Source organism: Columba livia, chromosome 2, assembly GCF_036013475.1.
Source record: "Columba livia isolate bColLiv1 breed racing homer chromosome 2, bColLiv1.pat.W.v2, whole genome shotgun sequence".
NCBI lineage: Eukaryota > Metazoa > Chordata > Aves > Columbiformes > Columbidae > Columba > Columba livia.
In genome coordinates this window covers 18374186-18396728 of record NC_088603.1, presented here as the reverse complement: position 1 = coordinate 18396728, position 22543 = coordinate 18374186, and the positions used below count along the sequence as shown (strand labels likewise).

At 42.6% G+C, this 22543-nt stretch overlaps 1 protein-coding gene and 1 long non-coding RNA gene across 2 annotated transcripts in view; one reads left to right on the top strand and one right to left on the bottom strand.

Annotated features, from left to right (window-relative positions):
• Positions 1–17120, top strand: part of APBB1IP (amyloid beta precursor protein binding family B member 1 interacting protein) — a 61962-nt gene extending 44842 nt beyond the window's left edge. Inside the window, exons 11-14 of the mRNA XM_005513808.4 lie at positions 8473–8571; positions 9518–9635; positions 13365–13462; positions 15694–17120. Of these exons, the coding sequence (XP_005513865.2) occupies positions 8473–8571; positions 9518–9635; positions 13365–13462; positions 15694–16221 (843 nt within the window). The 3' untranslated portion in view covers positions 16222–17120. The remainder of the gene's footprint in view (positions 1–8472; positions 8572–9517; positions 9636–13364; positions 13463–15693) is intronic.
• LOC135578419 (uncharacterized) lies at positions 11869–21002 on the bottom strand. Its single transcript, XR_010469970.1, has 3 exons — positions 20766–21002; positions 19821–19999; positions 11869–13940 (listed from the first exon to the last, which is right to left on the bottom strand). It is a non-coding gene; the product is annotated as an uncharacterized LOC135578419 (long non-coding RNA).
• Between the last annotated feature and the right edge of the window lie 1541 nt (positions 21003–22543).

Here is a 22543-nt window from a genome sequence, read left to right as displayed (position 1 = left end):
TTTCAGGATGATTCAGGAGACAATTGCAGTAACTGAACAAAGCAGCTGCTTCCTCATATCAGCTCCTCTCAGGCAGCAGAAAACCCAGCTGAGACCAACCAGAAAGAGCAAAGCTGGCTGGTCAGTGTCAGACAGCAGGGTCACCTTTAGCTGTCCCTGCGCAGCAAAGCAGAACTGATGTGGCTGGGAGCTGAGGATGAGAGTGCAGCCTGGCACAAAGGCTCCGATGGAGTTGGCTTTCAGGAATCTGTAGGCTTTGGGGCAACTGTAAAGCTTGAAAAACTGTTTTATTTCCCAGTACCTACTTGGTCTGTGCTGAGCTATAACCTTCTTGAATTGTTCTATAGCAGTGCTAAACAAGCCTTCCCCCTGACAGAAAGTCCCAAATTTAACAAAAAAACAAACAAACAAAAAACAACACAAAGAACCCTCAACATATTAAAAATAGAGCCTCCACTTTTGGGGCATCCACTCTTGTAAACATGCAGACTCTTCCTGTTTTCTACTCAGCCTGAATGTAACGCTTACAAAAATTTAAAGATCCCACCCTTCACTGATGTGAGGTAAAGTGAGTTTTTTCTGAATAGAGATCTGCCTAACTATAAAAGAGGAAATGGAAAGGAAAAGGAAGCGTGAAAGAAGACCCACACTCAAACCTGTGTCTGTCATGGTGAGGTCTGTCCCTCTGTTCCAGGCAGAGGTGGGAGAGGGAAGCAGCGCTGCTCTCCGCACTGCCCTGCCAAGAGTGCTGGCCTCTCCTGGGAGAGGGAGGGCAGGACAACAAAAGTATCTCTCCTTCACAGAAAAAGTAGTTTCACACACCACACACAGCAGGAGTTTCAGTTGGAGTGGTTTGGTTCCTCACAGTCACCTTTGCATTTACAAACGCAAATTTTTATGCATAGATCTTCTCTTTCACCACTTACTACATTACATGGGGGATGCTGTGGAAATGATGAGATCTTTTGTGGTTTATTTCATATTCCAAAGCTAAGACCCTTCAAAACCAAGAGATTCCACTGCAGGGGAGGGATCTGTTCATTGTACTAGCAACAGCATTAATTGCATTTAGCAGATACTGTGAACATAATGGGGGTTTTTGTGCATGAAGATAGTATATGTGTGTGTGCACATGCGTCCACGCATACCAGTCCAGGAGCTGTTTTTGTCACACCATGTTGAAAAATATTTCAAAGAAGACAAATAGCAAGGTAATCTATATGCAAATTTGCTGGTTTAGTCTGATGTGCCTGTGACAAAGAGTGGATTTAATTATAGTTTATTGGTGCTGGTTGTGCTTGAGTAATCTGGAGGTAATGGTGCATAATGCTGAATTAATCTAGGATGAAAAAAATTGGTTTCCTGGGGATAAACTGAGACAAAGGCAAATCATCCTCTATTTCCACAGCTGGGTACATTTTCCCGTGCAATCTAAACAGCCAAGTTTTCCTGGTGTCATTGGGAAACTACGATTTAAAAAAAGAATTTCTAATGATCCAAATAATTTTGGAAGTAATTTTTCAAGAACAATAGCTTCTGTTTGCAGCAGTGGCGTCATTCTAGCAGGTAATCCAGTGTTTAGTCGCTCAGCTCCCAGTTCCCTCCTCCCTCACACCCAGTGTGCTCAGTCACAGACTGAGTCATATGCATAATGCATTCAACACAATGAAGGTAGAAGGTGAGAATTAGCAGTGTTTGAGATAGAAAATGGTAGGAAAAAGATATAAAACAAATGGCTAGTGCAGGAAACGAGGATAGAAAACTGGAGATTTTCTGTTTCTTTATGTGACAGATTCGCAAACTGTTGTGGTAGCATGAATGCTTCAGATAAATATTTCAGAGTAAAATTCACTGCTGAAAAAGCAAAAGCAGAATTATTCTTTATTACAAACCACTTTCAGATATGTGAGATTACAGGCATATTTATGTGCATACAGTTTTGCGAGATCAGTGCATAAGCAATGGGGAGAACAGAGACAGAGAATGGACAGTGGGAAATGGAACACAATAGCTTTGGAAAATATTATGTGCTGCATAAAGCCGTCCTGGTTACAATGGCTATTACATATATTTTTAATGGCCTAAAAGTTTTGCCTCAGTCATTAGAGAAATGTAGGTCAAAAGGATAATTTCCTTATAATAGGACAGTTACTGTTTTATCTGTACAGTTCACACCTGTCTTCAAAAGATCAGTTAACTGTGGTCATATTAATGGAAGGAGGGCGTAGCATCAGAATTTGACCACATTTACCAGTAGATGGAAATTCCAAACCACTCCAGTGTGATTTTTGAAAGGTGCTGAGTATTAATTGTACTTGCGGTCATGGAAACCAGAGAGTCTCAGCTTTTCTGAGAAGCAAGCTCACAGTAGCACAAGGTCATCGGGAGAAGATAAGGTATCCAAAACCACTGACCATTTTGTGAAAATTTGGCCTAAAGCCAAAGCTTTTGATCTGAAGTTACTCTCTTGATGCTTCTGGCTTTTGTTTCTGCCTCAGAGACTGAGCAAGGATGCGTATATTTTAGGGCAAGGAATCCAATGAGATGCCTGAATAACTTCCATTTACTTTTAATCTTCAGTGTTGGAAGAAGGCAAAGAAAAAGACCGTTTTATTGGGATAATTTCTCATTTCATGCACACATGGCCTTTAGTCATTTGTTTTGGCACAACCCATAGAAACTACATCATTTAGTTCCCATTTCTTCAGGTTTTCAATGTGTTCTATCTTTTTTTTTTTTCCCCATGGGCAAAGAGCTTTTCATCTGAAAATGTAATTTATGCACAAATATTTTTTAATCCTCTCCAGAAGATAAGGTCTTTATATTCCAGTGCTTCTGCGTTCTTTATCTCTAGGCGGTTGATACCTATAGAGGAGACAGGGGGTCAGAGGAGAACATTGGATGCTGTTCCACACCTTTTCAGTGCTTTTCCAGTCGGTACATGGCACATCCTTTTGCCACCTGGCATTTGAGGTGCTCAGGCCTTAATAAGTAGCTGGCCAGGTGTCCAACACTTCCAAAAATCAGGCCTGATGATGCTACTAATTCATTATTATTAAGAGTTTTTACATTGATAAAAAAGTTCACTGTAGTCAAATTATATTGTATTTTAAAACACTGTATTATTTTTGAAGCGCTATTCCACGGGAAATTTTTTTTCTGTAAGAAAAAATCTGGAGTCCCTGTCGACTTGCATATTACCACTTTTCATTCAAACCGTGAATTCTGGGGTAGTTGCTTTTTAAACAGTTTTTTTTTCATAATTCGTTTTGGCGCTGCATGTTTCAGAGGCAAAGGTGATAAACCTTTCCAGAGATGTTTTCACTTTGCTGTCAGACGATTTTAGTGACCTTTTCAGGACACGATACATACCGTGTAACAAAATAATTTCTCTGTGTCTGTGTGTGAGACATGTAAGCTGTGGCAGACTGAAGTTAGTGTTACTTTGCTGCAAAATACAGTATTTCTCACATGACTATCATGATGGATATTGTTATGACCTCTGTTAGTCTCACAGATAGGTTATTCCAGGGACTATGAATCTAGTTTAGCAAAACCAGACTTGCCTATTGACTACACCTCCCTATGTCTGTGTGCTGTGCTGAACAACTACCCTAAGACGCTGGAGCTGTGGAAGGAGGAAATGGGTTCAAATGGACCTTCACACCAGGTCATTGTTTCCAGGGATTTTCAGCTGTCCAGATTGTTCTCTGAATTGATTATCATGAGTTGGCATTTTTATGCACTACGTAACAGATGTTGCATGTGACCTGAAGTTTTTAACGCAGAGTCAAGCTTCTAAAGGTCACCGTTGACAGCAGAGACTTCTGCCATTTGTACCGCCAAAGCAATTTCACGGCAGTACACTTCTTCCCCAGTGAGCAAGCTGCTGGGGTGGGACGGGACAGTGCTTGGCTGAAACATCCCTTCCTATCCAAAGCAGCATGTTCCATGCATCTAAAAACCACAGGAAGCCAAATGCCTCTGTCTGAGCCACTTTCTAATAATGTTTTACAGTTACAAACCTTCAGCATTAAGCTTGGTGCTGCTGGTGTTTGGTGTTGTGGTCTGGCCTTGCACACAGCTGCAGAAGGCAGCCCTGGATCCTCCTTAGAGCCGGGCCAAAGCCCAGGAAAAGCGACGGGGATATTTCCAGTCAATCTCAGTTACATTTTATGTGTCATTGGTAAAGTTACACATAAAAAGAGAGACAGTGCTGCTGGTGCTTCTCAGAAAGTGAAGGACAAGACAGTTCTTAGCTGTTACGACGTGAAGATCCAGGCTGCCAGCATGGCTTTGAGGCATTTAGCCTTCCTACAGAGCTGGGTGTTCAACAGCTTGCTAGTTTGGACCCTAGTGAAGAAAATACACTTGTGACAGTGCATTTAATCATGGTTGCTGATGGGAGTAATTTAATCAAGAACTGATTTGGGTAATTTGGAATAGGCCCCTCTGGTGAATGTCAGTAGTTAAGATGAATTGCCCAGTGGAGACAATAGCTAGTAAAAGACAGGGTAGAGGGTAGGCCATGAATAACTCCCATGTTGTCCAGCATGGGGCACCCTGGCTTTGTTCATTGACAGTTTCCTCTCAACTTCTCAGGATGGTGACAACCCCACAGTCTCAGAATATTGACAGATAGGGTAAGCAGTGAGCTGAGGCAGCTTGCTGGTGATGCTACGTTATTCAGATCATTGAGGAAAGGGCAGACTGAAGAATTCTGGAATGGCCTTGCGAGGCTGAGGTTCCAGACAATAAAGTTGTAAAAAATATACAGTCTAAATATATACACAATAATGTGCGTAGGGACAAAAGTGATCAGGACTTCCCCTGTGGAATTTCTAACTTTGAGCAGACCTATACCATTCAGGAGCAAGACGCTCATGTGGTATATACCTTGATAAAAGGTCTGTTTCAGTGCTCAGTAGTGGTCAGATATGTAAATTAAGTATTAGGAATTATTAGGAAGGGCACAGATGATGAAACAGCGAACATTGCCATACTGTGGCATAAGTCCAGGGTTTCCTCTCACCTCTGCAGTTCTGGTCCTCTCATCTCAAAGGGGATATGATAAAGTTGGAAAAGGATCAAAGGAAGAGCAACAAGGATAAACGAAGGTAAGGAATGACTTTGACTTGAAGAATTACTGCAGAGACTAGAAGCCTGTAGGGTGGAGAAGATACAACTTGCCAGGCTCAGGAGTGGCACGGAGAGGTGTGGATAGGGGTCAACCATTCAGTGTCTCTTTCAAAACAAGTACATTAAACAACACTAGTAGCAGTCAGGTTCAGAGCAAAAGGAGGTGGTTCTCAACAGAGTGTGTACCAAATCTGGGAAGATTGTTCCTAGAAGATGTTGTGGATGCCAGAACTCTCTCTGGGCCCAATAAAAAGCTGAAAAAGTACCTGGCGGAGAAATCCATTGAAGAACCTAAATATGGAGAAACCCCATCCAGCTCAGAAAATCTCCTGACCTGAAAATAGTTGCACACGGAGAGTGCAGAGGGGGAAGTATCAGAGGGAAGTATCTTATATGCTTGTCTTGTTCTTTCTCTTCCCTCAGTATCCATTTGTGGCCACTGTCAAAGGTGGGACACTGGGTTAAGGGACCTTTGACCTGACACAGTACAGGTGTTCTTGTGAAGCTGGTGTTTCTGTAGGGTGCCCAAGAGCAGAGGTCTGCGGCTGCCCCCCGAGCTCCCTGCAGCAGATCCTTGTGGCAGGGCTGTGTCTACATGAGGCGCCATTACCTGGCTTGCTCTATGCCACGTCCTACTCTGCCTTGTTTATGCAGTGTGCACTTTTGTCCAAATGTTTACATAGATTATCTGTTAAATTATAGGATTTTTTTTTCTTGTAATAAAAAACTGCTGGTAGGTGTGTTTGAAAATGAGGGGAGATACGTAGACCTATTGGACTTGTCATGAAAAGAGGGGGATTTTTTCTCTTCGTTTTTGAAAGCTTTGGGTGCCACCTGCTGGGTTCATTAAGACCTTACACATATGAGTGAAATTGGTCATTCCTGGTTGAAAAGTGCTCGAAGAATTTAATTTACTCAGGGTTGCAGTGCTTTTGTTTGCACCTTCTGGTTCTCTTGGCTCTGTTGGTGATAACGTAACGCAGGTCTGTGGGCTGTGCTGTGCTATGCAGGGAAGAGCCTGCTTATGGATTTCTTCCAGTGATACCATTCAGACTGAATTCTCTACTGGTTTTCACTGTGTTTAGTCACATAATGGAGAAAGGGTAGAAGGAGAAATGAGAATGAGAATGGAGGAAGAGTGTCTGGCATTGTGTCCTGGTCACATATTGCAGTAACGGAGCCCACTGTGAGCAGTGTTCAGGCTGGCCAAGGATGCAGGAGACCAGGACAGGGACAGGCAGGCACTGAGGAGCTGGAGGAGGCTGTTCGTCCAGGGGCCCTGGTCACTGCCACTGTGTGACATGTGACACAGGTGTACAGCAGCAAGGTATGGCTCTGTATGTTGAACTGTATGAAGGGGTGGTGTGTGGGTGTTCCAGGTGGGTGAGGCACAGGGCCATGGGATGGACATGGCGTCTGTTCCACACTTCAGGCACCTGGTGACAGTGAGCTGGCATCTCCAGGCTTGCAGTGTGAGATGTCCCTAGCTCTGACCTTAGGTACCAATAAGGTAGCCCTGGGTCCTTTCGGAGGGCTGAAACAGACTTTGCATGTTCACAGCCCAGGGGAGATGGCCAGTGAACAGTATGGCTCCTTCAAACACGCTGCTGCAACCCAGTTACCCGCAGCACTGCCTTGGGACACCTCTGTCACTAGGAAACCCCTCAAGAGTAATATACCTTTGCTTTTTTCTTCCCCACAGTTATGTCCCTGGTGTGTTCACTGTTGCTTTGTAATTTGATGGCACGGGGCTTTCGCAGCAATACTGGCTTGAATGATCCTGTTCTCCCATCCATCCCTTGCTACTTGTTCTCTCCTCAAGCCACAGCGCCCCTTGTCTCCATGCTGGATGTGAGGCTGCGCTGTACACTGCTGGGTTTAAAAAAATTAAACCAAAGCTACGGCATGATTAAATGGGTTATATTTAACCCAGACTGGTTCCCTTTTTCAAATCACAGTGTGGCCTCATAAACAGTTGGGTCAGCACAAGCAAGGGAAGCCTGGTGTCTGCAGCACTGAGGGGGAGCAGGGACGCAGGAGCAAGACCTCTTTTGAGCCCCTGGATCAGCCAGCTGTGGTCTGGGATTGTCCCAGCCAGCAGCGGGTGTCTGCGGGGAGACATCTGGCACCTGTCTCAGCCTTGGGCTGTGGGGGATCCTGCTGCAACCCCACACCCAGCGCTGCTCTGCTTTGGGGCCTTATCGAACCTTAGAAAACCAGGGTCCTTGCTGCTAGGTGGAGGTATGCTTTGAATTTTCTACTGTGCAGGCTGAGAAGAGAGTGCTTTGGCAATATCCCTGGAACATATTTGGCTGTATTCACAATATTTCACTAATAGTGCACCTATAGTTTATACAAAGAGAAATGAACATATAAATGGGGGATAATGAACCCTTTTCCTTCGTTTTCATTCTTTTCCTTGTGTATCAAGAGATGGCAGTATATTATTCCATCCAAGCGACTAAAGAGCCTTCTCTGCTGTAACAGGGGAACTAAATTCCTTCAGAGTCCTAGAGAGGGTGTTCAGTCTCAGGCAAGCACACAGCCTGGCATTTTGGTGATCTTTGAGTTGTACTGGTACAGCACCACATGCCGGTACAGTGTTGATCAGGTAGGGGAAGAGACCCCAAATTTTGTCCAAAAATAAAAAAAAAATCAAGAAAGGTTTAAAAATTGTAAAGGTTTCTGGTACAAACCAAATGAAAAAGATTGCTTCTGATGGTGTTACATTTTGAATGATCCTCCGTCTAGAACATACGTCAGCTTTACATAACTGTTGGCAAACAACAGCAAGAGTAAAGCAGAGTAAAAATGTATAGGAAGAAAGCTAGAACTCAGCCCAAAGGAAGGCAGTCAGTTAGAAGGAAAAATCTGTTTCAGCTGGGAGTTTATGCTTAAACAAATTTAACATACTCTTTGAAAACTAATTATGGTCAGTGTTCAGTCTGGATGCCTTACATATGACAAACCGCAATGAGAAACAGACTTCCAGTGTTTATACATGGAGTGTTAGACCTTGAACCACAGCGTCTGTAGACTGCATTGAACTCTAGATCATTATTAGACTTCTGTAGCCCTTGAACTCGTATTATAGTGCATTAAAATTATTTCAAGCAAATGTTGCCAGTGGCAACTCATGTATAGTTCATGATCACCATCTTTTTTTATATTTTCTTATGGTCTGTTTTTGCTGCCTTTTTTTTTCAATCATCTTGGTGTTATCATGATGCCTATAGGGAGTGTTCTCACCAAGGTCACTTACAGTGCCTTCGCAATTTTGTAGAGTGATTTGATTTCTGTGTTTGTCTTATTTTATGAATTAATATCTTTCAGCACCCCCAGATTCAAAAAGAGTCACAATATATCAAGTACTTATGCTGCGATGATCAAGCAACCCTGCATCGATGGGTAACAGGAATAAGAATTGCCAAGGTGAGATTAAAAGTAAATTTAGTTAAATATGTTTTCTGAAAAATCTTGTCTTGCTCAGGTTACTGACTGTTATCACCTCAACCAGAAATATTGTGACAAGAATGGACATTCATGCTAATTTTACCTTAGAAAGAAAGAGCGGAAGGGCATGACCAGGATGGGTTTTTTTGAATATTCCCATTCCCTGTTTATCAGCATTTTTCTCATTAACACAGGGGTTGAATTCTGTAGCTATAAAGCTCATGTAGTCATGAAACTTATTCCAGTTATCTGGCACAATAAGCTGTGGCTAACAATGTGCAGTCTCTGGTCAGTACAGCTGTGACATTTTTCAGACAGTTCTGCCCAAATTTTCTGCATCACCCTCTTCAAAAATATCCTAATTCACAGACCATTTTGTTTTGCACAAAACATTAAAGAGATGGATTCATACATAGCCCAGTGTACTGGCTATACAGACCTGCTCCTGTTAGGTGTTCTTTTCTGCCAGATCTGCTGCAGGATGACTTCCAACAAAGGTGTGGGGTGAATATGAAATTATTTTGTGTGTTACGCTGGCAGAGCTGTTTGCTCTGCACCCCAGGATTCAATGTCCCAAGGCTCCAGTCTGAAAATGTCATACTTGGAAAGCGTTGGAAAAAGAGATGTATTGAGAATAGTTGGTTTTTAAGCCAAGTTTCAAGATGTTTACAGATGCTGAAATGAACATAAAGGGTGAGAATGGTATCAGTAGGGCTGCGTTTGGTCATGGGGATTCATTTTTTATTGTGATATTACAGAGATGATTTCAAGCTGGTCCTATACAGAAACAGACATACCACTTGTAGAAAACTACTTTTTAACAAAACTGGCTAGGGGTCAGAAAAGATGTCCAAGAGCAAAATGAATGCTTGGGATGTTTAAAGCTTAACACCACACTTATTGTATTGTTTTGATTGTTTTGCAGTATGGCAAGACACTATATGATAATTACAAATGTGCCGTGAAGAAAGCTGGCTTGTCCTCTCGGTGGGCAAATCAAGGGATGGTGGAACCAGCTGCCCCTGCAGAATCCCAATCAGCAGGTACTGATGCTGTCACAGCAGTTGAAATCACATTTATTGCCCACCTCTGTCATCATCAGTGTTGCACAGTCTTTGTTCAGAAAACTATCCCATTGATTCAGCAAGATAATATCTCATTCTAGACAGCTGAGTGCAGCTCTGATCTATAACTAAGCTAGCAGCAGAGCTCTCACTTTAATGTTAGAACTTGAAGAATACAAAGACAGCCTACCAAATTTCAGTTTAAACCTGCATTTTTCTGTATTTTTCTGTTGGCATCTGAATATGAATCGTTTATCCTCCCTCTGTGTTTCATGGACTGATGGTCCATGTCTTGAAGTTTTCTATTGGCTGTATTGGTGCTTTCCTTCCAACGAGTAAAAGGGATGAGTGGGATATTCTGAGAAAGATCATTTCAGAAAGAGATTATGATAGGGTGAGCCACTCTTTTTCCTAGCCTTTCACTCATTTGCATAACAATGTGGGGAGGAAGAAAGGATTAGGTGACCCTCTACTTTTCCAGCAGCTTCATCACACTGCTGTTACCTATGTTATCATTGTATGGATACAACAGTGCATGATACAAGATGTCACTTACATGATTGCTTTTAGTTTATGTGCTTAAGATATGTTTTATTTCTTAGGAAGGACATGATGGCCAAGTATTTACTGTCATAGGACAGGCAAAGAAAAAATCAGTGTTGGCAGTTAATGTTCTGACTTGTCATGTAGACAACTCAAAATCGTCCAAACATCTCTCCAGGGCTTCAGTTTGCCTTTTCTCAGCACACACGACAAGAAGGGTCTCTCTACTATTCCTCTGAGTCAAATCATGGTAATAAATGCACATTTGGGATGTGGAGACCCAGTAACAGTGTTTTGAGATCAGGGGATTATCTGATGGTTGGGTGTGGGGGTGCTTTAGGAAGAGTGGATGGGACAGTTGTGAAGCATTTTGTGTTCCGGTGTTGATGGCAGCAGGTGCTGCAGCCTGTACTGGACACGGGCAGGATCGAGGCCTTATAAAGTGTATATATACATCTGTATAACTTTAGCTGCTGCCTAGAATCCAGGAACACTGCATGTGATCATAAAATATACTGTTAATCTTGGCTAATGGTGCCCATTAAATGGTTAAGTAGCCTGGAAAGATTTTAGTCATGTGTTTTGCCTCTATAGAAATATCTCTGAAGTATCATTAGCATTCTAATTGAGGCAAGTCACTGTGATTTCTGCTGTCTCACAGTTGTCATTACTGCCCTGTTGATACAGGTTTTATAACCCCAGGCTTTATAACCTGAGGCTCAACTATAATACTATAACCTGAACCACCTGACTGTAAACAGTTCTTGGCTCACGTTTTGGAAATGGAACAAAGCATGTTGTCTTCAATTCTGTTTTCGAAAGGCCATGTAGCCGTTGGTATGGGCTGATTTCAGCATAGGCTAAAATCTGTGGCAGCCAAAAGCTGGAGGAGGCAGGCGGAAGTTCTGCTCTTGCATCGCCGGTAGCTGCGTTCCCTGCCCATGCTGCTCCAGCCATTTGTGTGTTCGCTTGTAGCCCAAACTGCATCTTGTTTGTCTCTCTGCCTCACTGTGTCTTTGGACACTGAAAAAACAGTGTTATGTTGTGTGCCAGCACAATATCCTGGTGTTTGAAAGATGAAGGATGTTGCTTTATTCAGATGTTCTGTATCACTACAAGGCTCAGTATTTTGCATTATATATTTTGGGTATGTATATTTTGCATTCTATGTGGACTTTTTTTTTCCTTAAAACAAATATTAATTCAACGTACATTTTTGAGAAATTGACTTGCAACAAATACTGTAACATTTAAATTAAAAATAAATCTTAAGAATAGAATGCATGAACTCAGATATTGGATTGACTGGGAGTCCTTTAGCTGGCTGACTTTGTGTAAAGTGTATGTGCAGGTGTGTGGCAGGAGTCCATACGTCAAATGTTGCTTTCAAGTCTTGCACAGTTTATGAAACTGAAGACAACAGATTCCAATGTAGCTATGTCCCAACTTCCTGGTATATCATATTTGCCAAGTAGAACAGTATACCCAGCCCTATATAGAGTGGAACTCTATCTGATCTCTTTCATTTGGTTAAATCTCAGCAAGACTGAGGGCAGCGAAGTCTTTGAGCAGTGTGAAGCGCAAACTCCTGCTCTGCTCTGGAGGGCACGGCCCACGGAACCCAGGGATGTACGTCTCTCTCTGCTGAGCACTTAGAGCCACAAGACTGGCTTTAGCTCTTTATTGGACTTCTATGTTAGTCCTTCAACAAACACAGGCTGTAGTTTCAATGATCAAAATGGTACTTTGGATTAAATATGCTGAACAACATGCAGGCAGAGGCATAAAACACAAGGACTTCAGACCACCTGCTGTCATCCCTTGAAGCCTAAATAGTCCTAGTAAATTCAATACACCGCAGAGTTTGTCTTACTTCTCTGTCAAATGTGTGATTTGCCAGCATGGCAATTAAAATAATTTATTCTATTTATTATAGTCATGAAATCTTTTTGCTAATCAGAAAAGTACATGTTGAGATTAAAACCATCATTGTGCCTAGACTTACATTGTAGACAGCTAAGGGCTCACTAGCATCCAAGAAGTACATGAGTGGAACTTTACTGGATCTCAGAGCTGTAAATTATAGTAGAGCTAAGGCAGTCATTAATGTTTACAAGTGTGTGTATCTAGGCACCAAACACTATCTGCTATTATCCTTTGACATGTGCAGCTTCCAAAAACCCCAGACTAAACTGGAGACTTTCTTTAATCCTCATCAGACTGTACAGGGGCTGTAGATTTTTTCCAAATTAAACCCACAAATTTGTCCTTTGGTCTCACATTCATTTACTCCGTTTGCAGTACTGGGTTATTTATGTATATCCATCACAAACACAGTAATGGTGGGCAAACATTTTGCAGAGCTTTAACTTAGTCGGCCAGCAGATCCAGACTAATCTGAGAACACAGTGAGGTTCACAAATCTTCCACAGTTTCAGGTAGAGGGAGAAGTTTCTGAGCTCTTAGCTCATTTACCAAGGAAAATGGATCAGCCTGCCTATAGGATTTCAAACCTTCAGCTCTCGTGACTGTTATTGATATGAAACTATAGTGCTTTTAGTCTTTAGGCTAAAGGAAAAAACATGCAATAAGACTGAGAATGTAGTAATATTACAGCACACTACAGACTTCAAAACGCTGGTATGAAAGACAGGTATTTAAACAGAATGCCAGAGGGTTGGCTTAACTATGCCAGTTTGAATTCTGCTTAGCTCCTCATCTTTACTCCCGTGTCAGCCTTTACGGTTGTCTTCTGTAATCACCATTTCCCACAGTCAGAAGAAAAAGCTCTTCATTTGTCAACACCTTTACACACTCTGATCATTTCTGTCTTTTGTCTTCATAATTCTGCCACTTGCTCTGCCTGGAGGATTGCCAGCTGCAACCATGGAGGCATGTGGACAGGTATTAGTTGTAATGCAAGATACTATGTTTATTGTCCTTATGTAATGAACTGATTTGACCAGTCACAAAATAAACCTGAAGTAGAGGACAGACATCCTCATGGATTTTACTGAATTATGTATAAAACCTGTAATGAGTGGTTCCTTGCTGGAAGTTGTAAAGACGTTTTCATAGCCTTATTCTTAGTTTGTTATTCCCTCATCTGGTTAAGATCATGAAATTGTAACACTCTTTCCCTTCTGTCTCCTCCCCTTGTCACAGGTGCTGTTCAGGCAAATGGACAGATTCCCCAAATTGTTCGTCGTTCCAGTACAGAATTTCCAGAGACTCAGAAGAAAATGGATGCATCGGAGGCACAGGTCAGCAGTTCTCCAAGTTTGTTTTTCTTCACCCGCTGTCTGGTCCCCTCCAAGTCCCAGCGTGCTGTTGTGACAAGCATTTCTCCTGGGCAAAGGGGCTGGTTCCTTGCTGTCCCTCCTCATGCTTTACACACCGCAAACAGTGCTGTGGCACAGAAGTGCAGGGGTGTAGGCACAGCCACCTGCCACTTCTCTTCTTCAGAATAAATAGCTATGGGTTCATGTAGCAGAAATAGGAATGTGCCTGTGGGGACAGTCTCAAAGAGTCTGTGCTGCCAGAGCCTCAGGGATGTTTTCTGTCTCTTGCCTTAGTAACACAAAGGATACAGTCGTGTTTTTGGCAGGGAACACTGTGCACAGCTGAAGATGAGTGTGTAAGTAGTAGTGTGAAGAAGGGAAAATAGTAAATGTTTTCATTAGGCTCTAAATGCATTCCTTGGTTTCAGCTTCAAATTTTGTCTTCTTGTTCCGTCTCTGGCTGTAAAAATATCAGTAGGGTACAGTGTGAGGACTTGAAAACATCCTACAGAAAAACAACAACAACAACCACCAAACCTGCATTTTTTTGAAGTTCATTGTTCAATCCCTCCATCACACATAAAGTGCACAGGACAAGTGCAATGAAATTCCTAGAACTTTTCTGTTGCCCGCATTACGTGTCCTATGCTGCTTCTTCATGACTTTGAGTTCCTCCTTTAAAAAATGTTTCTCTATTCTGAACCTCACTTCCTCTGGAACAGATCACATTCTCAGAACTCAGGCAGTGGTTCGCTCTGCATATATTTCATTTACTTCCATCCTTGTAGGCAAGGAGAGTGAGGAGAGGGCAAGCATGCTACATTTGGCTAATGCCAGAATTAGTACTGCTGACAGCAGGGTTGCAGAACGCTTTTCTCTAGCAGGAGCAAACATGTCACTGCCTTCATCGCACAGCTTCTACGAGCCTGGGACCAAAGGATCAGGGTGCCCTGTATTACGGTTCAGAGCACTAAGCTCACTGGATCTAAACTGATAGATTAGCATAACTAGAAATGAACGTGTTACAAAGCTTTGTTTTCAGGAGAGCAGATTTCTCCCCAGGTTTACAAGAAGAGGTAGCATGTTTGTGTAGTAACTGTCAACAGCTAACAGTTGCTACCGCCAAAAAAAAACCAAACCAAACCAGCAAATTATGTTCAGAATGTTGACTAGCAAACACAATTTAAAAGAAAAGCCACATAAAAACTTGTCAAAATAAACATTGTCATAATGAACTGCTACCGTACATTTTATTTTTCTTAACTTGGATGAGGGATGCTTTGATTCATTTTTCCTTCAGCAAAGTTGTCAGAGGGTTTGAACATGTCGTGACCTCGCAAACATGGCTGCACTTAGTGGCTTCAAGGACCTGTTTGTCACACTGTTGGTGCAGAAGTGGAGGAGGTGTGTGCACACACCTTGCCCAGAAGGCAGAAGACGCCCTTCCCCATGCTTAGCAGTGGCCCTTGCCAGGTCACCGGTGGAAGCTCTTTCCCCTGCTGTCCCCCCCACAGAACTGGGACAGACGCTTTCCCAAGCACCTCCCTTCCCAGCACTTTGCAGTGGGCCAAGGCACTGCCCGCGGGTGCGTGTGTGTCACACCGTGCTGCAGCGCCACGGGCACCGTGAAACCAAACACAGAACTGAAGTCCCCACATAGCTCCACCTTTTGCCCAGCTCACTGCTGTTGTGTCTAATTTGTTTGGCACAGATAGGTGACTTTATTATTTTAGCTTTATCCAGAAATCCATCAGTCACAGCTAGTGGGGCTGGGAGCCAAAACTATACCTGCTTTGTATGTCCTCATCTATTTTTCATTTTTTTGGATGTAAAAACACACCACAATTTTTTTTTTTAAGTCATGTTGTCAGGGAATTAGCAGCAGGGTGGAACGTCAAGGAAGTATCTTTATATGTCTTACTAACTGCAATTCTTTGACAGTATTCATAGTGCTTCCTTGAGTGCTGTCCTCAGAAAATGAGTGCGTTAAGATTTCAAAGGGGAGATTCCCACTGTCAGAGCTCTGTGGGCCGCTCCAGGAAATAAAACAAAATACTATTTGCACTCTTCAGGCAAAATGTACTCTGTTTCACTGCCTGTCTACTGCACTCTTCTCATCTCTCTCACATTTTTTCTACCGTTCTTAGGCAGTGGCATTAGTTTGCACATGCACTGACTGTGTCTCGTCCTTTTATTCCTTCCGCTTATTAAAGGCTAAGCCAAATAACGTCAGCGCGCCTGCCCTGACACAGCCAGCGATGAGGCCACAGAAGTACCAGAGTAAGAGGACCTCACTGCTGCCTCCTCCTCCACCGGAAAGGCGGTCATCTGCGATTTCTGTTTCACCCATCCTACCCTCCAAAGTCAAACGAGACAGCGGAGATTTCCTAACAGACCCAGACAGCTTTCCAGCACCACCACCTACGCTGATGATCGATTTACCACCACCACCATCTGATTTCTCTGAACCTCCTCCTGATTTTGTGCCTCCACCGCCGCCAGCCTCCAGCAGCGCTAACGGAGACCTGCCATTGCCCCCTCCACCTCCACCTGTCGCCATTAAGCCACCACCTCTGACAAAGAAACCTGTGCCACTTCCTTCAAAAAGGCCAGAAAACACAGGACAAGCTGGAGAGCCACGGTCAGCTGGGCCACCCCCACCTGGGGGTGGAGGCAGGCAAGCAGATTTCCTGTCTGACCTGATGAAAGCTCTTGAGAAGAAAAGGGGCAGCACCTCCTGAACTCTGGGAGCAGGTGGACTTCAAGCCATAGCTGTTTTTGTGAGGCATCATGGAAGGTCGTGCTGGATCAGGCTCTCCAGGAGGAATTCTCCTTCAGAGTTCCTCCTGGGGGTCTCAACAAGTAAGGTGGGGTGCCCTCTGTCCCCCACTTTGTTCCTATAACCTGCTGCTTTCCCGCCCCCCCCCATTAACAACCATCCCAACATCAGCCCAAGGTAAGAACTGGCTGCAGGGTCTTGTTTCACTGCATCAGGCCAGCAGAGGTGGTGGAGAAGTGCATCTGCTGTGCTGCCCCTCTGGTACAACTGGAGCTGAAGGAAAAAATACAACACTGTCCTCATGCAAATTTTGAGAAGTGGGAAGATCCCTTTTCACAGAATTCCTCTTACAGGTTCTTTATCAGAAATCCCCCAGCCGGTGTGTGTGAGGGGGTGTTTCAATAAAACGACCCCATTTCTTTTTCAAAAATAGTCTGTCTTAACAAGTAAAACCTCACCTAGATTATTCCGAGATACAAAGCAGGACTGTGGCCCTTTCCAGACAGTGTCACTAAATGTTACACACTCCTGCTTCCGTCTGCAGCTCCAGTCATACCTGTCAGCACTCACCGTTGCTGGCTTTTCATCTTGTTTATTTAGTTAATCTTAGACAAAGAAAAATTTTTATTCCAAAATCTTCTAAGCTTCCCTTGGTAAGCAGGAATTTTTTTTCCTGCTGGTTAACATTTGTCTTCAAAGTATACCTAGAAATAGCCTGTCTCCTGAAAGACTCTGTAATTATCTTGTACCTGATATGTCTCCTCTTACATTTTTTTTCATTTGTTCTCCCATTTTAATTCTCCGTTGTTCATTTAGGCAACATTCAGTATGAGTTCTCAAATAAAAATAGCTTCTATTCTATAGCTGCACGAAGCCTCATAGTTAATCAGCAGACATTTTACTGGCAATTGGTACCACTTAAAATATTTAGAAGTTTTTGCCTCTCACTTCTGTTCTTTATTTCTTCAAGTCTTTGCCTCTTCTCATGCACATGATCTTCTAAGATACCATAAATAATATATTTCTGTATTTTGCAATACAAAAGGCATAAACAGCAAAGTGTGTGGCCTACATAAATAAATACATAAGGTAGCTGACAGAGCAGGGGGCCAGAGTGCTGCTGTTTGTCAAAATGGAGCCCTGGCTCCAGAAGTGGTGGTGGGAGGCAAGGGAATGACACAGCCTGGGGAGATGTTGGGTCATCTCTAGTCCTATTTTTGGATGAAAGGTGGTTTGTCAATAGTCACGTACCTGCAAAACAGCCTAGCAGAGATATGAAGGCTATAACCACCTTTCCTTTTGAAATGAATTCCTTATTTTTTAAGGTGAAAACACTAATGACATTATGAACCACATGCGTTTCTTCCCACCACTGAAATAGTTTTGCTTTAAACACTGGTAAAGCCCATGGCTGCATCGCCTCTGGTGGAAGAAATGGCTGCTTGAGACATTTCTTTGCTTGAGACAGAGCAATAAACGCATCTGTATGTGGGCAAAGGTGGTTGTAGTTAATATTCCTCCCTGCTTTTGAACTTGAAAAAAAAACGTAAAAGCATTTTAATTACAAAGTTTACAAGACTGCATGTGTGAGAGATGCTAAGAGCAAGATGTGTATGAGCCCCTACCACAGCTGCACATTTTGGTGGCTGCATGAGCATAGTCGTCCATGTGACAGCACAGACCAGGCCTTCGCTATGATGAAGGGCACACCAAGAGCAGGCAGGACTGGGGAGCCAGACCTCAACAAGCAGGAGCACTGCAGGGCAGAGCATGCACAGGTCAGCGCCAGGAGGGGAAGGATGGGCGCCTGGAAGGAGCCGGCAGCAAGGGCGGTGATGGGCACAGGAGAAACTTGGGGATGCACAGGTGTTTCAGAATAGGGATGCTTCAGCCAGGGAAGCACCAGGTGAGTCACTAAAAAAAGTTTATGTGACATCCCACAATTTAATCTGGGTTCAGTTGAGACAAGTTGAAGCTAAGGGATGTTTTTTTCTGCAATAATCATGCCCATAATGCCTGTCCCAAGTGACTCTGGTGTAGCCATACGGCACTGTGGATGTTTTAACAACTGTTGTTAACCATTTCTTTGCTCTCCAGCCTATGGCTGAGGATCTAGCATTGCTAGCAAGATGCTACAGCTTGTACATCCGTGTCTCTACTGCTAAATAAAGGAGGATGAGGACGCAAGCTTGAGCGCTGGCCTAGTGCTCACGCACACTGCTGAAGGTGGTCCTCAGCACAGTCCTGTGCGTGACTCCAGGAACTGCCTGGGCTGGGCACTGTTCCCAGAAGGCAACATGGACAAGTCTAAAGCAGGTTTCACTCCCCGTACAGAGATGTCATGGTCCAGCTATAGCCAGTCAGGGTAACAGTTCAGGGGCCAAGCGTCTAGTTCCTGGCCTTCCTACTTAGCAATATAGACAGAGCCCATGCAACACTCACTTGTCTTCTAGCTCCCTTATTTTCCACTGAACTGAGCAAAAAGCTCCCACCAGGAGAACTATGTTCACCAAGAATACAAATGTTGCCCTGAAGTTTTGAACTGGCATGCTAGACCATTCAAAAGGAATCATTCTCTCCAAACAGCCAAACTGAGAAATGCTCTCAAGACCAGTGCAAGGCTCATACGCTTAGTACAAGCTTTAGTTCCAAGTAAAATACTAACTAGCTAAAAGTAGGATGGTTAAAAAAAGAATAAAAAATTAATGTTTCTCAAATGCTTTCCATATGTAACTGATGCAAGCATTACGCACAATCATTGAACACTAAAGTGCTGCGTGTCATTTTCTGACAAGGTATTAGGAGTGCACATCTTCAACACACTAAAGTGACACCAGCTGTCTGCTATCCAACTATTTTTAAATCAAATTAATTTTCTTTTATGAAGTAAACACCCAGCATCAAAATAAAGCAGAACATGTCCTTAGAAAAATGTTGCACAATAAGCTAGTTCCTCTGAATTCACAAAGACTTCTCCATGGCTTTCCCAGCATTCACTTATCTTGCCAGAAGGCTCAGCCTGCTGCCCTGTTTCCTCCCTCCTCTTTTGTTACAGCACAATAAACTCAATTTTATACATTTTACATCTGCTGTCAATCATAACTCATGCACTTAATCTACACAAAAGAAAAAGTTGGGCTTTCTTCAAAACAAAAGAATCAAAGCCTACAGAAAACTCCAGAAATCCATTTAAATGCTGTGATGATTAGACCTCTATCAACCATTTTGTGTATGTACAGGGTTGCATTGATTTTCTGAAATGTAAGTATTCAAACTCTCCAAAGAACGGAGATAACATCTTAATGATACACAATTATCTGGCTTTATTTGGTACAAAAAAAAAAGATGCTGCAACATACAAAAATATCTTCTTTGCTAAGACTGTAAATCAAAGCCTTTGTAAAAAACAGAAATTAATCCTTCACCTTTATCTAACCTATTGCCATATGAAATTGTCTTACTCATATAGACTGAGGTAGTGTGTACATTAGTAGTGGTTACAGTATTTTAGTCTGAAAAGATCTGAAATTGCAGCATGTTGGTTTTAACCTTTGTCCTTACCTCAAATGGAAGCAGGCTCAGTGGTTGTCGTCTTGTTTGGGCTCTTACACGACCGATAGGGAAGAAGGACCTTCTGCAAGCGATCACTCTCCTGTCAGTCCTGAGTACGAGACAACTGCGAATCATTGGGGAAAAGTCCACCAGTGGGCATCACCACTGCAGATGCTCCCAACTGTCCTCTGAAAGAGGAAAACAGTACAAATAAACACCTGTTTGATTACCAACCACAGTATTTTTATTCCCCATCTGCTCTTGCAGCACTGCTGTGTTTGTGTACTGTGAAGGAAGAGGCAGCTCTGGAACCACAGGCGGAAGCCAAGGATTTTAGGAACCATATCATGAGACACAGCATTAATGATTACGTTGTCATAAGAAGCCATACAATTAGAACCAATGATTAGAAACCAATGATTAGAAGTGGAAAGGGAAGTGGTATCACAGAAAATGCTGAGCATGATGTGGGCTCATTTCTCTTCTTTTAAAAACCAGTTAAAAGGCAGAGTGGCGATAACTGTATTCTTCATGTGTTTTTCACACACTTTTTTCAGGAACTTTCAGAGTGGAAAAGTAGGAACTTACGTGGATCGTGTGGCAGCACTATAGAACAAAACTGTCATTTATGGTTTATCACTGATAGTCACACAGTAACTGGGAAACAGGCATATTCTGTTTGAGGGAGACATGCAGAAGAGATTCAGTATCTTCAAGACTTACGAATTCTCATGGCTTTGCAGCAAGAGTTACTCTAAGGTAGTGTGATCACCATTAACAGTCAGCACGGACCATTATGAAATTGGAGTAGTCAAGATTACTAAAACCAGGTGATGGAAATTGGATTGTAAAACTGGGGAGCGGGGGGAAATGGAGATTTCCTTTCACATAAATCGAGGAAAGAGGACATTGCCAACTCCATGAATGAACTCCTGGACAAGAGATGTAGCTCACCTCATGCTCTCTGCAGCCAGAGGAATACGCAAAACCACTTTTCGGGGCTTGCTTCCCTTGTCAGATACTTCTCAAGAACACAGGAAAAGCCTCACAATGCACATCACTGCTTGTCAAACAGCTGCGTTTGGGACGTGTTTCTGTGTGGAGATGCTGGAGGCTTTCTTTCCTTTTAACTATGGGTGACGCACAGGTCCACTTGCTACTGTTAATAGGATTTAACATTTATAAAACAATTTTAGGAAGAAAGCAACATTAAAATGCTTCGTATTTCTGTCATTGTGCCATGAGGTAAAGATGTACAAGCCACCGTGTTTGGCCCCCAGACAACTTACCCCATGTTTGGTTCAACACAGAGCTCCTCACCCCTGATGGGAAACCAGGGCACAAGTTGCATAGCTGCTGTATTTACCCCGTAGGCACAAAGACTTTCATGTTCAAATCATCACTTCCTTGCAGCCTAACTCACTCCACTGCAGGTGGCAATGCTGACACTCACACATTTCATCACAGCATGCTATTTTGCTTGTAATTATCTGAGAACAGATAATCAACATCATCAACAGACATCAACATCAATGTTTTAATAGGTTGGGAATGTCGCTCAGCGTTGAAAGGCTTCCACAGAACCCCCAGCAGATACACTCCTTGTACCTGGAGGTGTTGCCAGCTACACCATTAACCCCAAGGGCTGCAGAAGAGCAGGTACTGCCTGCACCAGGAATGGTCACCCAGGCTGAACTGGTGTGAGCTGCTTCAACTTCAGACTGGCCTTTCATTATGATACTGCTATTTACATTCCAACAACTGTATTTACATTGGAACAGCTGTATATCTGGCAGGGAACCATCCTGAATAATTGTGTTGATTATAGTTAAAAAGTAAAGGCATTAAAATATTTTTTTAGTCACAAAAAGATTTCTAATAATATAAATTTCCCCCCCACTAGTTATATTTCTAGAAATAATTAGAGAAATGCTAATTATGCCACTTAATAGCAGAATCAAGAATTTCAGAATCAAGTGGCACTCAAATTTGGAGTTTCTAAACCAATCCACTTTGGATTTGGGAAGAGACGAGCTAATGTCAAAAAGTAACAAGGTCCCCAAATAAGTAATTTTTGCTGTAAACTTTCAAGCATAACATTGCACCTGACTGTTTATGTGTTCATTTTGGCTTAAATATACACAAAGTTTTGTGATGTGGAACTGGAGTGTCAAACAAGGATAAGTAACAGGACCCAGGACTCAAAGACTACTAGACTTTGTTACTCAAAGCACTTCTTTGTAACAGCTTCAGCTAAATTTTAAAATTAATACTTACCCTTGCAAGATTTTTTAAGTCCCTTGCAGCATCAGGTGGTTGGTTGTAAAAAGTATATTGACCTGACTATATACATAGTGAGGTATTTCCAAGAAAGTCCTTTTCCCTATCCAACCAGTGAAAATTTTCCAAGGCATTGTATCTATGCACCAACAATCCTTCTATGACTATCAAAAGATATCATTTAAAAGAGCTGTGGGCCAGGCTTGATAGGCACCTGACTCCAGCAAAGACACCAAAGTTATTTTGGGGCAAGTTACTCTCAAGACAGACACCTTTGTTCACTATTTAATTGAATTTCCTTCAAATCTTTGTTGGCAGATTAATGGAACAAAATAAGGCCAAAAAGAGAAATGTTGGCAAGGTCTGAGTGTAAGATAATCCTCTGTTTCAGCTCTGGAAAAGACTTAAGAACATTAATGTCTTCAGAATACAATTATATTTGTACAGTGTGT